Genomic DNA, 14586 nt, shown 5'->3' on the forward strand with positions numbered 1-14586 from the left:
GCTTCCTGTTGGGGGGACTACACCCCACCCCGCACCTCCCACACATCAGAAATGTGGGCCACGTTCTGAATTTACACATTCATAATAGCTACTGTATTATATTTCAGAGCAAAGAGCGATTCACTTGTCTGCTGATGATGTTTCAAAATAATTCCACAAGTGGCCTGGTGGAAGTCATTATCATAAATATTCAATGAAGTCACTTAATGAAGATTATTTTGAAGTAGCAATCCAAATTTTAATGCAGTTTCTTCTGCAGGGCTAGAAAAGTTATTTATTTACCACTCCCAAGACAATTTTTTATAAACAAAATTCTTGATGAATTTATCCTTTTAGTCAAGTCATTGTTTGGAAATGTGAAAACAAAAAGAAAAAAAATTTTGGACTTTTTTCTTTTCCAGGAAGAGAGATTTTCAAGGTGGCACAAAGTGCCTTGAATTTAAAATTTCTTAGCTTTTGTTTTGTTTTGTTTTTAAAGATTTATTTGTTTATCTTTGAGAAAGAGAGTGTGTGAGCCTGGGGCAGAAGGGGGTGGGGAGGGAGAGGAAGAAGGGGAGGGAGACAGAAACTTAAGGAGACTCCATGCTGAGCTCAGAGGCCAACATGGCTCAATCTCACAACCCTGAGACCATTACCAACATTTAATAATATGGGGAAATGTGCAGAAAGCATGTGCAGAAAAATCCTCAAACTCAAGAGTTGCAAGCTTAACTGACTGAGCCACCCAGGTGCCCTAGCGGCTCAGGTCATGATCTCGGAGTCATGAGATCAAGCCTTGTATCAGGCTTTGAGCTCAGTATGAAGTCTCCTTGGGTTCTCTCTCTCCCTCTCCTTCTGCGCCTCTCCTGTTTGAGCTCTTTTTCTCTAACATAAATAAGTATTTTTAAAAATAAAATAAATACAAATAAAATAATATAAAATTTCTTAGTTTAGTATAGTTAACATGACCTATATAGGTTTTCTAATTAAAGGTGCAGTCCTGGCACAAGGGCAAACAAATAGATTATTAGAAGTTTAAGAGTATAGAAGCAGATGTACATATATATATATATATATATATATACACACACACACATATATATTTATTTATGGACATATGTATACATGAATATATATGTGTGTATATATATATGAATTTAGTATATGAAAATCGATCAACTTTCTGAAGAAATTGCAATGCATCCTATAGTAAAACAAGTTCTCAGTGAAAGAAAGAAATGTCAAAAAAAAAAAAAAAAAGAAAGAAACTACAAGTAAAAGAAAATATGACAATTTTTATGACCTGGGGATAAATGTCTAAGTATAAAACCAAAAGGAGAATCATAAAGGAACATATTTATAAATTTACTTAAAGATCTGTAAACTTCAATGGGATAAACACATAAAATACAAATGCAAACAGCAAACAATGGAAAAGCATAGGATATAACAATTATATTAGAAAAAGGATAATATCTTTATATATATATTTTTATTTTTATTTTTTTATTTTTATTTTATTTTTTTTATTATTTATTTATTTATTTATTTATTTATTTATTTATTTATTTATGATAGTCACACACACAGAGAGAGAGAGAGAGAGGCAGAGACACAGGCAGAGGGAGAAGCAGGCTCCATGCACCGGGAGCCCGACGTGGGATTCGATCCCAGGTCTCTAGGATCGCGCCCTGGGCCAAAGGCAGGCGCCAAACCGCAGCGCCACCCCAGGGATCCCTATATATATATTTTTAAAGATTTTATTTATTTATTCATGAGAGACAGAGAGAGAGAGAGAGAGAGAGAGAGAGAGAGAGGCAGAGACACAGGCAGATGGAGAAACAGGCTCCATGCAGGAGACTGATGTGGGACTCGATCCCGGGTCTCCAGAACCACACCCTGGGCTGAAGGCGGCGCTAAACCGCTGAGCCACCTGGGCTGCCCCATAATATCCTTATATTAAAAAAAAAAAAAGTCTTGGGAATCAATAAGAAAAAGACAAATCCCTTCCTATTAGAACATGAATAGCAAAAAATAAAAAAATAGCAAAAAAGCAAAACCACAAATTTCAATAAACATGAAATGTTCAATCTCACAAAGAATAGGATAAATACAAATTTTATAAAGTGAAATTCCATTTTAAAGCAATTAGCAAAGACATTTGAAATGCTATTATTCATGGTTTTCTGGAATGGAAACTATCGCACAATTCTGGAGGTTTAAGTTGGTACACCTTTTGTGAAGTGTTTTTGGTAACGTATAAAATAAAGCCTGAAATATGCATAGTTGAGCATCTTTATCAAAAAATTATCAGAGAAGTTTGCAAAGATTTTATACAAGTATGAGCACAACATTTCTTAGAATAAGAATTTAAAAAACCCCCACAAATGTCTAAAGAGATCAATAATTTTAAAAATCATGATACATTTCTACTGGATACCTACTATGTATAAAACCCAGTGTGAGGTACTTAAGTAATTTACAAAATCATGCTACCATTAAAAATTATGTTTTTGAAGAGTAATAATATGGGGAAATGTGCAGAATAATATATGAGGGAAAAGAAAAAAAAAAAACTCAAACTCTATAGCAAGATCTAAAAGCCTGAAAGGAAATACACCAGATGGGGACTGTGAGGAATCTGAGTGATGAAAATGTAGGTGATTTTACTTTTTTCTTGCATTTCATCAGTCTCAGTAAAAATACTACGTTAATTTAATCTGTAGTAAAAAAAAATCAGTGGTGATGTAAAATGGAATGTCAATATAAAAATGGCTGTATTTATACCTACTTATGTTAAATGATAATAACTATAACAAACTTACGCTGACCTGTTTTGTGAATTTTTTTCTTTAAACAGATTCATGTTGAGAGCCTGTGTTAGGTCTTAAAGATACTGCAGTGATGTAGTGAACAGGAGAGAAAATCACTAGCAGTTAAGCGGGGGTAGGGGTCTGGGCCATGGGAAAAGAGAGAGTTAATGTTCTAGCTCTCTCTTTCTGGGAAGAAATGCTAGCAGTGTGTGTGTGTGTGTGTGTGTGTGTGTGTGTGTGTGTGTGTGTGTGTCTGGTGGGGGGAGAGGGTACCTTTTCTGTGCACTCCTGTGAGCATGCAGTTCGAAACCTACCCCTTAATTTTGACATTCTCTGAGGTGAGCATGCTCAGCCAACTCCACTCACCAAGCTGGAGACACACTGGAAACTTCTGCTGGGACTTTTGTTGTTTATGGCATGAATGAATCATCATTGATATCCTGACTTTAAGAAGCCAGTATACCAATGAAAGCTCTGTGCTCAGAGTTCTGGGTGATCCACATGGCTGAAGGGATGGAAGAGAGGGGGCTTGGCCCAGCAGATCTTACATTCAGAAAACAGTAACTGAACTTAATTTTTAGTAAAACTCAATTTACAATAATCTGATGACTGAGGTCACTTTGCATAGGATACAGGATTTATTTGTTTATTGGTTCATAAACATCGGTTAGTTTCCTTACTAGCATAAGGCTGAGAAAGGTAAAGGGGGAGGATAGTCCTTAATGTTGTTTACCATCTACCTTTAAAAAAACTTTCAACAATTTTAGAGTAAAACTGAAAAAAAAAGTTTTTTAAAGTATAAAGTGGCGAGCATCAGGCATGCTTTGTCTTAGGAGTACACACCAAACACACATATGTGAAAACTTGGAACAGTTTACTAACAAACAGCCAGCCGGGCAGTATAGTAGACAGAGAGTTTCTGGAGATAGTCATTATAATAATACTTGCTGGGTACTCATTTAAATAAGATGCCCTGCTGCACATTAACTACCAAGAAAAGCCACACGCAGGCCAGTTTTTTTAAGGTAGGGCCCCAAAACACAGAAGTCTATGCTCTGCAACCAGTTGAGATGGACTAAATCGTTGCTGAGCTGTTTTTCAAGACAGCCACGTATGTGTGGCACAACTATTTCGGAAGCTTTAGGAGATTTCCAGCCACTTACATTCACTGATGATTTCCAGGGAGGGTAGGAAGTACTCGTCACAGACAATAGACAGGGCCACGAACATGTAAAGGATAATTAGGAAGTAGATCACGATGCCTCCATCTGTGCGCTCCTGTTTTGTGAAAAACCCTTCAGGAAATTCCAGTGATGGAGAAATAACACATTGGGTGCTATTTCCTGGTAAGGAAAAGAAGGTGAAAATTTGAAGTATGCTTGTGTCACTTGTTCCAAGGCCATGAAGAGAAATTCCTTAAGAAAACGCTAAGTATGCAGTAACTGGGTGGCATTTTAAGAACCCTGGTGAAAATGTATAAATGATGTAGAGCTTTGCAGAGCTTTTTTAAAAAAATAATCTTTGGAGCCCAAAAAGGAGCTTTAATGAAATAAGCTGATGATAGTAAAAGAATTAGAAAAAAGAAAATCATGAGATCACTCTTCCTTCCTTGTCTGCTTTATTTCAAAAAGGGAATGCTGAATTCCTCCTCCTCCTCAAAGAGAAACTATATCTCTGATGAGAAAGATTCCTACTATCCGTACAATTTCATTTTCCCATTTCAGAGCCCAGACTGTCCACAGGCCTGTGAAGAATCCTCCACTGTTGCAGAGAGAATTTCTAAGACGAAAGAAGATTCTCTTTCATGAGAAAGTCTCCAACAATAAAAAACTGGAGACTTGCCTGCTTCATGATGTCTATGAATGATTTCTGAGCTATCTTTGAGAACTTAACTCGAAGGATCAAAAGTCTTTGATATTATTCCAAATGCTTAAAATCAGAGAAGCGAGCATAAGCCAAAGTGAGTCAAGTGAGATCTCCCTCTTTGTCCCTTCGTCCCTCCCTCTGTGGCAGCAGCAGCGGGGGCAGCTGACCCCAGTGTCCACCTACCTGTGGCCCTTGGGACACGCTGGAGCAGAGAGGCACCTGGAGGAGGCAAGTGTGCAGTAGCCCAGAGGATGGCGAGGAGCAGAGCTCTTCTTGCCCACCGCTGGCCCCCTTCTGCCTGCATTTCTGCTCTTACTGCGGTGTGCTGCTTTGGGAAGGGGTGAAAGGGAGGAATAAGCTGGATCATGTGAGGAGTCTCCTTCCTGCTCACTGCCCTGCCCAGGACACATCTCAGCAAGGCCTGTGCAGGAGGGAGGGTGAAAGGAGCCAGACAAGCTTCTCTGATTAGGAGCCCCAAGCTCCAGAGAGGCTGGGGGAGCTGGGGAGCAGAGCAGAAGATTCATGTGATACAGCTGGAGTAGTCCCCGAGGGCAGATCCAGGCAGCTTGCTCTTTAAGACATGGTTTGATTTACTGGTCTTCATAGTAGCTGTGATTTTGACTTTCTCTAGATCTGGACTGACCTCAGTTTGCAAATTCCTCCATTTCGCCCTCTCCAGCCCTCCCTCCCTCCGAGAAGTTGCTGCGGCTGGTGTATGTGAATTCTTTGACTAGATTGGCATGTTTTTATGTTTCTTTTGGGCCTCTCCTCTTCAGTTAGGGCTAGAGGCAAAAAGGTAACTTTGGAGGCTGTTGGCAATAATCTAGTGGAGAAATGACGAGGGCTTGAACCAGAGCTGTAGCGGTGGGGCTGGAAAGAAGCAGACAGCCTTAAGAACTGCAGTGGATGGGATCTCTGGGTGGCGCAGCGGTTTAGCGCCTGCCTTTGGCCCAGGGCGCGATCCTGGAGACCCCGGATCGAATCCCACGTCGGGCTCCCGGTGCATGGAGCCTGCTTCTCCCTCTGCCTGTGTTTCTCTCTCTCTCTCTCTCTCTCTCTCTCTCTCTCTCTCTCTCTCTCCCTGTGTGTGTGACTATCATAAATAAATAAAAATTAAAAAAAAAAAAAAAAAAAAGAACTGCAGTGGAGACATGGTGGATGCTCTTTGATCATTGGTTAGCTGTACTCTCTGCCAGAGGTTCTGAAATACAAATTCAGCAAGCCCGGGAGGGGCTAAATACCACTATCTTGCCTACCCCAGCATGTAGTTCGCTTGCCACAGCATTGAGAATTTGGGGGCAGTGAAGTAACCTGTGCCTAATAGCAGATTCTGGAGCCAGACTATAGTATGAGTCCTAAGCGCTGCTAATACTAGCTGTGTGTCCTTGGGCATGTTATTTAACTTCTCTGCTCCTCAGTTCTATTATCTGTAAAAAAGGGAAGGTTAGTGCCACCTCACCTCTGTGGTGAGGATTACAGGGATGAATGCATGCAATCCACCTAGAGCAGCTTCTGCCGCGTGGTCAGTGTTATCTGTTTATCTATCATCTATCTGTATTGTTATTAACGTGTTACTCTTGATTAAGATAAAAGCTTCTTGGCCAAAGGATTTCTTTTTTTAAGTTTTGCAACTCTCGTGGTTCCTTTGCTTTGCGGAAAAAGCATAAAAATTGATGTGCTTGCTAAGTTTTAGATTTAGAAACTGGGTTTTTCTGGTGGAAAAGAGTAGGTTGCTTCCGGATGTTTATGATCTTTGGTTGGTAACAATTCCCAAATGCCCTTTTGTTTTGCTGGGAACTGGTAGCCATTATAAACCTTTCTGAAATTGTCATTTCTAGGAACTGTCTATCCACATGTGTGGTGTGGTTGTGAGGTTGGGATGATGAGTCAGGAAACTGTAGCCCAAAACAGAGCAAATTCTCAGCAAGCAGCGCCAACCCAACCCCCACAGAAGGTGGCGCCCTGGGCCACTGAACCGTGGCCTCAGGGCCTGCAGTGGCTGGGGCCAGGGTAGGAACCACTTTTGTGCTGAGTGGATGTGTCACATGAGCCTTTCCTCTCCAAAATGCAGTAGTCCAACCAATTAATAAAAGTGAACATTATAAACAAAATAGCACAAAAATTCAAATCAACAGTAAATATTTCGAATGGCCAATATTAATCTAGGAAACAGCAAACATCTGAAGATACAAGCCAGTTATAATGGAATAGGAGTGCCTTACACATAGTAGGTACTTTTATTTATTTTTTAAAGACTTATTATTTATTTGAGAGAGCAAGGAGAGGGAGAGGTAGAGACAGAGGGAGAAGCAGACTCCCAGCTGAGCCGGGGGCCTGATGCAGGGCTTGATCCCAGGTCTCTGGGATCATGACCTGAGCTGAAGGCAGACACTTAACAACTGAGCCACTCAGGCACCCTCATAGTAGGTACTTAATAAACATTTGTTGATTGATTACATTATAATGGTTCTTAAAAACACATTCCCAGAACACACGTGTACTTGCTCCGAACAAAGTCTAAAACCAAATATGAATTTACCAAGGACATTAGGAGGTTAATTAGATCGGCCTTATACATTTATTGCTCACTTTGCAAAAGTATCTTAAAAAATTTGTTTATTGTAAAATCACAGATAAAGCCACACAAAATAAATGTACACTTTGCTGTCATATTATTAGTGTAATTTTCTAAGATGGATTCACTTGTAAATACCTCAAATCAAGAAATAGAACTTTCCTAGCCACCCTAGAAGTCCCTGCATGTGCCTCAATCCCATCTCCTGGAAAGTAAATAGCTATCGACTTCCATAGTGGTCACTTCCATGTGAATGTATTTTTAATAGTTTATTACCCACATCTAAATGGGGGCATCTTTAGGACACTATAGATTAGCCTTAGAAAAAAAGACTTTTAAGGTGCTTTTAGTTTACAGATTTCTCCTTCTCTCTCTCATTCTCTCTCTTTCTGTTTTTTCTTTCTTTTTTATAATTTATCTGTTGGAAGACGCCAGGACACTTGATCTGCAGTTTCCCAGAGTTCTGATTTTGTTGAGTGTGTCCGATGGCATAGCTCAACATGTCCCTCTGTTCCCTCTTTTTTTGTTAATTGGCAGCTGGAGGCAGAGGCTTGATCAGACTGGGTTTTCTGACCCACTGGCAAGACCAAAGTGGGTGAGTGGTGTGACCTTTCCTCAGAAAGCACACAAGGTCCGCACCTGTCTTTCCTTTTGTGATGTTAGCACCATTCCTTCTTTTGAGGTCACAAAACGGTCATGCTCTAATTCTATCTATAATTTTTTCTTCACTTATTATTTGCAATATTTTACAGTGAGATGATTTCTATCATCTACTCTTTGGGTACCCAGTTTAGATGGAAAAGATAAGGTATGTACTTGATCCTTTTCCTCTACTTATCAGTTCTCAAGTTAATTGGTTCTTAATTTTTTCCAAAAATAACCAACTAGATTTTAAAAATGATTGAGTCAATGTATTAAAATATATATTATATATTTTTATTATACTATATATTAAACTGTATATATTATATATATATTTTAAAGATTTTATTCATTTATTCATGAGAGACACACACACACACAGAGGCAGCCTCCATGCAAGGAGCCCGACGTGGGACTCAATCCTGGGACTCCAGGATCACGACCTGGGCCGAAGGCAGGCGCCAAGCTGCTGAGCCACCCAGGGATCCCCTGTATTTAAATATATTTGATGGCTTCCAATTGCAATGATTATCCTTTTTGAATTTTAAATCATCTCATCTTTAGCTGGTGGGAACCTTATGTCTAGGTTGAGTTCTGAGAGCCTTTGACATGACCTTAATAGTTTTTGATAGCTTTCTTATTATCTGATATAAAAGAGATGTTCTGGGCTCATCTTACACATAAAACCAGTCATTTCTCCAAAATACTCCTTTATTTTTTTAAGTGGAAAGAACATTCATATCATGATCTAAGAATCTGGGTGGCTAAGGATGCTCATTGTTGCTGGATTGCTCATTATTTGTAGTTCCCCTGTCTCCCCTCACCCCAATATCTCTTAATAAAATACCTCATGAGTTCATACTCATACTTCCCATTCAAGGGTCCTGGATGATAGAATTAGAATATCTGATATTTCATAATTACTTATTCACTGATCCTATATTACAAATATGAGTCTCAAAATGATGACATTGATTCTACAACCACTAATATTAATTACTGAGAAGAATTAAAAATTTTTGTTCGTGCTCTTTCCATTCTTCCATTCCAGGAGCTATAGCCTATCCGCATTGCCTGGGCATATAGTCATTAAGTGGCTCCCTTTAAACCTCAACTAGTCTTGGTTGACTTGCCTGAAACTTATTTTCTAGTAGATGCCTTGGAAAAGCTCATGGGAATAGTGTTCCTTGAGTTCTTTCCTGTCAATAATGATTTCTCAATGGTCTTTATACTTGAAAGTCAGCTGTGCTGGATATAAAATCACTGGCTCATATTTTTTTCCCTTGAGTATCTTAAATATGTCACTTTGTTTCCTTGTGGCATAAAGCATTGTTGTTGACAAGCTGATAATTATATAATTTTCTTCCCCTTAAGTCAATTTCTTTTTTTTCCTAAATACCCGGAAGATTTTTTTCTTTTTCTTTAAAGTTCAGTAATTATACTAGAATATATCTATCAGAGTGTGGGTCATTTTAAGTCAGTACTCTTAGGTATATAATGTGGTCTTTCAATTGTAGTTTCAAATTTCTTTATTTCAGGAAAGTTTTATTGAATTACAGTTTTTAGTATTCTGTTCCCTTTCTTTGGATTTATTCTTTCAGGGACTTCTATTATTTCTATGTTGGATATTCTTTGAATATCTTCAATATTGTTACTTGGTCATAAATCTTTTCTATTTTTTTCTCACTTTTTTTCTCTCTTTTGTTTTTTCTCACTTCTTTTTGATTTAAAAATTTTTCTTCTTTTCTTTTTTGCATTTCATTTCTTTTAAGATATTATCTGCTGTGTTTACTGCTTCTGTGTTCCTTCTAGTTTCATACTTACTTTTTTCAAAAATTTTTCTTTTATATCCAATATTTCCAGATTGCTACCACACCACATATCTGAGTTTTTTCTTTCTAATTTGATTTATGTTGTTCTTTTTATCTTATATGATTTTCTTCAAGTCTTCTAGATTCTAGTTGCAGTTTGATCTGTTGTGTGGGCATGTCTTCCTAGCATGCTTCCTGTTTTTGAAGCAGTGCTATTCTGCCCCTTATTCTCTTTTGTTTTTATAGTAACTTTGTGTGGGATTTGACCTCTGTATCTTTATTTTATTTTGTCATTTTTATGTGAAACTAATTTTTCCTGAACTTTAAGAAGAGGTGTTGTTCAGTGTAGCTTTTCTCAATTTGCAGAGATCGCTCTTCTATTGTTTTCTGGTGGTGTTCCAGATCTCTGAAATTTGCTGGCTCTGTACCCCATGCCTACTTGTATTGGGACCTCCTCTGTCCTTTTTTCCCCTATTGTTGCTGTCCTGGTTAGCTTTTATTTCATGACTAGATGTTTCAATATGTAGTTTCAAATCTCTGTGTGTCAGCCTAATCCTGGAAGGGAGCCCTGCTTGATTGGTTTCGAGAGTTCATATGTATCAGACCTTCTTGTGACCCTTTGTACTCAACCACTGTTAGACTGAGCCAAACCTTTTTTTGGTGTTTAACTGTTGGTTGCAAATAGTCCTATTGTATTTCATCCAATTTTTGTTGTTTTCTTGGGGTCTCCTGTTCTCAGGTTGGTCAGATTCCCTGGGCCTTTCCTGTACTTTCTCCTGCATACAAGCTGATTCTATGCATATTTGGTGGCATGAGGGCACTTTGTGTTTGGGGCTGGTGGTGATAAGCTCCTTACAACTTTCCGTTAAATGCTGTTAATGGATCTTTGCTACCTAGTTTCTTTGTCTGTTTCTATGTGGAGATTTGGAAAGATTGAGAAACCGTGCCACTCCTGTCTCCGTCTTGAAAAACCTTTTCTTTTTTAACCAAAGGAATCCATAGCTGTATTTTTTTAACCAGAACTTTTTTTTTAGTACATTGAACATATGCTTACACTTGATAAAGATTCTATTTACATACAACCAGTGGGAAACTCATCTATTATGTAAAGTTGCATACAGCTAAACTGTTACTGAGGTTCATGCTGTGCAAACAAAACAAAACTGAACCCACTGGGTGTTGACTCTTGGTATTTTGACTTTACTTCCTAGGGTTTCCTCACGCCCATTTAAAATAAAAGGACTGGGCTAGATAACTTCTTTTTTTTTTTTTTTAATTTTTATTTATTTATGATAGTCACACAGAATGAGAGAGAGAGGCAGAGACACAGGCAGAGGGAGAAGCAGGCTCCATGCACCGGAAGCCCGACGTGGGATTCGATCCCGGATCTCCAGGATCGTGCCCTGGGCCAAAGGCAGGCGCTAAACCGCTGCGCCACCCCGGGATCCCTAGATAACTTCTTAATTCTTCTTATTAGCATTTTGCTGGTATTCAACAGTATTAGACTCTGAGTAGCGGTTTGTATCAAAATGGAAATTAAAATGAATAAACAAATAGGGAATCTCTAGAACAAGCCATCTCTTGAAATAACCAAGTAAGTAACCCATTAAAGTCAGTGCAGAGGTGGTTATTGAGCTATGGTCAAGTTATAGATTAGTAGCCATCGTTCTTTTAAGGAGTAAAACTATCAGAATTACCTTCAGCTCTTCTTTGCTCACTGACCAACTTCAGTTTAACAGTCTTCTCTGAGATACTTGGAACTCTGCTGAGTAAGACAGCACCAGTTGTGCTTGAGAATCAAAGCTAACAGTCATGTGTTTAGTAAACCTGAGGTATTCTTGTGCATCATGCAGTGCAATTCTCCTACCAATCCTAAAAGATGAAGAGGAGTTCTCACTGGCTGCTCAGTAGAAGTAGCTGGTGGCTTTTAGAATTACTGATGTTTTGGCACTAAATCATAAAATAAAATTTCTGGGCATGGCTCACACACAGATACTTTAAAAAATTTCCTGGGTGATTCCAGGAGGGTTGAGAACTACTGGTACTGGGAAGGATATTGCTATCCTTGCTTTATAGATGATAGTTTGAACAACTGCATAAGATCTAAGGTTACATAGTTCCCATCTAAGTGACAGAGCCAAGATGTAGGCAAAGGTTTCTCTGATGTCAATGTACGTAACATCCTCACTTGCTGAGCCAGCTCCTAGATTGTAAGTTTTATGAAGGTAAACCCATACCTACCTAATTTCCTACTTCATTGCCAGTGTTCAACACAGTGTCAGGCACATGGTGGGAATCTAATAAATATTGTGGGAGGTGCGAATGAATGAACTACATAAGAAATTTCACAGTGGCTTTTCCTTGAAAACATCCCTGGACCCCCATAAGAATGCACAGGATCTTTTGTCCCATCCAAATGCCATTGGCTCGGATGTCTGAGCATTTGTCTGAAGTGTCCCCTAAATGAGCAGCTCAATTAGCTCTCCAGCTCCACCTGCTGATGCTTCAAACACAGGCTCTCCAACTTCCTGTTGGAGGAAATATGGAAAAATCTACTGTTAGAAGCTCTTTGAAATCAGTCATTTCAAAAGGTTTTGATTCTCCTCCATAGAATGAAAGCTAGGGATGTTTTGCACCTCCTGCCTTTTAGTATCTGCACCGTTAGATGAAAGTTTTCACAGGCTGCCCCTATTACTGTGAGGACAGAGGAGGAGAAAGAAGCAGTGGCTGAGGCTGTCCCTATATTCTGACTCCAGCTTGTTGATAGAACTTTTTATTATATATTATATAATATATATACATGTATTATATTTGCATATATAATATACATACAGAAAAGTGCATATATTTTGCCATTGCCTTTTGCAGTTTAGACCTGCAGAATCATGCCCCATAGGTAACCCTTAGTAAGGTGAGGGATTGAGTGTCACCATGTTCAGAGCAACCTGGGAAGGCCTGGGGGAGACTGAGTGTTGAATGTGAGTGCATTGTTGCAAGGAGGCTTCAATGGCTGCTTGCTTAGGAAAATAGCCCAGGAATCCTCAAGGCAAGGAACTTTCAGTTCAGTCTACCGAGAACGTTCATATTTTGTCTCCAGCCATCACAAGAGCTGCCAGCTTGAGCCATAGCCATGCAGTTGAGTTGAGTAGCATTCTACTCGGTTCACAGATTGACAAGGTGCCTGTTATCTTTCCCACTCCCTCATCCTCAGTGAGTTTATCAGCCAAAAATCAGGGTTGAGCATGGATGGGTTTAGGGTATGACTGAACATGGTCAATTTTCAACCCAGGTTGTCTCATTCACTGCTGTGTGGGTCCAACTCAGTGAACATTATTCAAAAACATTTTTGATTCCTAGAAGGCCTTCACAGTCTTCTCAAAATTTCTATTTTTCCCTCCTTTTATTGGAGGGCATATGTCAATTCTCTGAGTACTAAAGGGGAGTTCAAGTTTTTTAGATCAAATGTTACTTAAAAAAAAACATTTTGGAGTGGAAATAATTTTAGATTATCCAAACTTCAGTTAAATCTCCCCTTCTTTGTTGTTTCTGAAATGTAGTGAGTGGGGGATAATACCACATGTTTTTTAGGCTGTGTGATTATAGACCTAGGGTATAAATATTTGTCCCTTTTCCCTCTGTGCTGCAATTCCAGGAGACCACATTTTGTGTTATTAGAACTTGGCAGATTGCTTAGCTCTCAATGAAGTCAAATGCATCCGGCAGGCCATCATCTAGGGGGAAAAGTGGTAAGGGATTTTCATTAGCTATATTTATGAAAATTGGAATTTTGTTTTTAGCTTGCTTTTTGATACTTGTTACTGTCACTTAATTTGTGGTAGTCTTTCTTTGTCTTTGCTCTCAGAATTCAAATAAAAGCCTTCCGTGAGTGTTTCAGTACCTGGTGGCTGAGTGAGTGATCCGGAAAAAGGCCTGCCTCAGCCTGACTTTGCATTTTCTCCTCCAGCTCTATTTCACTGAGGTGCTCTGAAGGGGTGGCAAGTGAGACAAGAAGTGGAGGGGCCTGACTAAAATATGCTGGAGTGTGGAGATTTATTTTCTTCACTTTAATATAATAAACCCCCTCAGGGTCTGAGTTAGCATCATCATTTTTCCTTAGTCTGCTCTCTGAAGGCTGCCAACCCTATGTGAGGAGATTGATGCCTCCTTTACTATAAATAATCAGGACGAAGGCATTTATCAGGGATTCTTCAAAATTTGCTGGCCTTAGAACTTCTCCCCTAGGCTTGGAACTTAAAAGCCCTAGAGATCATGAAGACCAAACATCAGAGCCTGATCCTGAAGAGAGAAAGCCAGTAAGTGCATTGTGATTCTCTCTGGCTGGGATTGGCTGTAGAGATTATACTATGTGCTTTGAAGTCCCCCTGGCTTAGTAGATGGAGAAGGAAGTTGTCATAGCTCTGCTGCTGTGGTGGTGGGGGTATGGAGCTAGTAGGGAAGTGGGCCAAAAAGATTGACCATTGTAATAAGAGTAGCTTAGTACACCATGCCCTTGTAGTCCGGGACTGCTGTTGCGATTATGACTGTGGTCCGTCTTTGTAAATCAGTCTCTTGCAGGCCTGGAATGCACAAGTCTGTGAAAAGCGCCTTTGCTTTCCAGAACACTGGGCTACTCATTCTGCTCTGTCTTTGGCTAGATATTCCCAAAGAACTAGAACAATAGTACTTTTTTTCTGGAACCTAAGGACACACATTCCTCAGTTGTTGCCCTTCTCTTGCCTCTTTTCCCAGTTCTTCTTCAAGCTGGAAGGTCACTATGGGAGACATGAACATGTGTCTCCCAGAGCCACTTCGAGAAAGGACTGTTGCCCCAGCCCTGGCAGTGCCATTAGTGGGTGGCCTCCACCGCTCAGCCCCATGTGAAGCTGCCTGAGTAGCACAG

At 39.5% G+C, this 14586-nt stretch overlaps 1 protein-coding gene across 3 annotated transcripts in view; it reads right to left on the reverse strand.

Annotated features, from left to right (window-relative positions):
• The window catches only part of SLC24A5 (solute carrier family 24 member 5), a 28740-nt gene extending 23658 nt beyond the window's left edge, over positions 1–5082 (reverse strand). For all 3 annotated transcript variants that reach the window (XM_055319945.1, XM_055319946.1, XM_055319944.1), the window contains exons 1-2: positions 4842–5082; positions 3956–4135 (exon numbers count right to left, since the gene is read on the reverse strand). In XM_055319945.1, coding sequence (XP_055175920.1) covers positions 3956–4135; positions 4842–5025 — 364 coding nt within the window. In that variant the 5' untranslated portion in view covers positions 5026–5082. The remainder of the gene's footprint in view (positions 1–3955; positions 4136–4841) is intronic.
• Between the last annotated feature and the right edge of the window lie 9504 nt (positions 5083–14586).

The sequence above is a fragment of the Nyctereutes procyonoides genome, unplaced genomic scaffold (assembly GCF_905146905.1).
Source record: "Nyctereutes procyonoides isolate TBG_1078 unplaced genomic scaffold, NYPRO_anot_genome, whole genome shotgun sequence".
NCBI classification, from domain to species: Eukaryota; Metazoa; Chordata; class Mammalia; order Carnivora; family Canidae; genus Nyctereutes; species Nyctereutes procyonoides.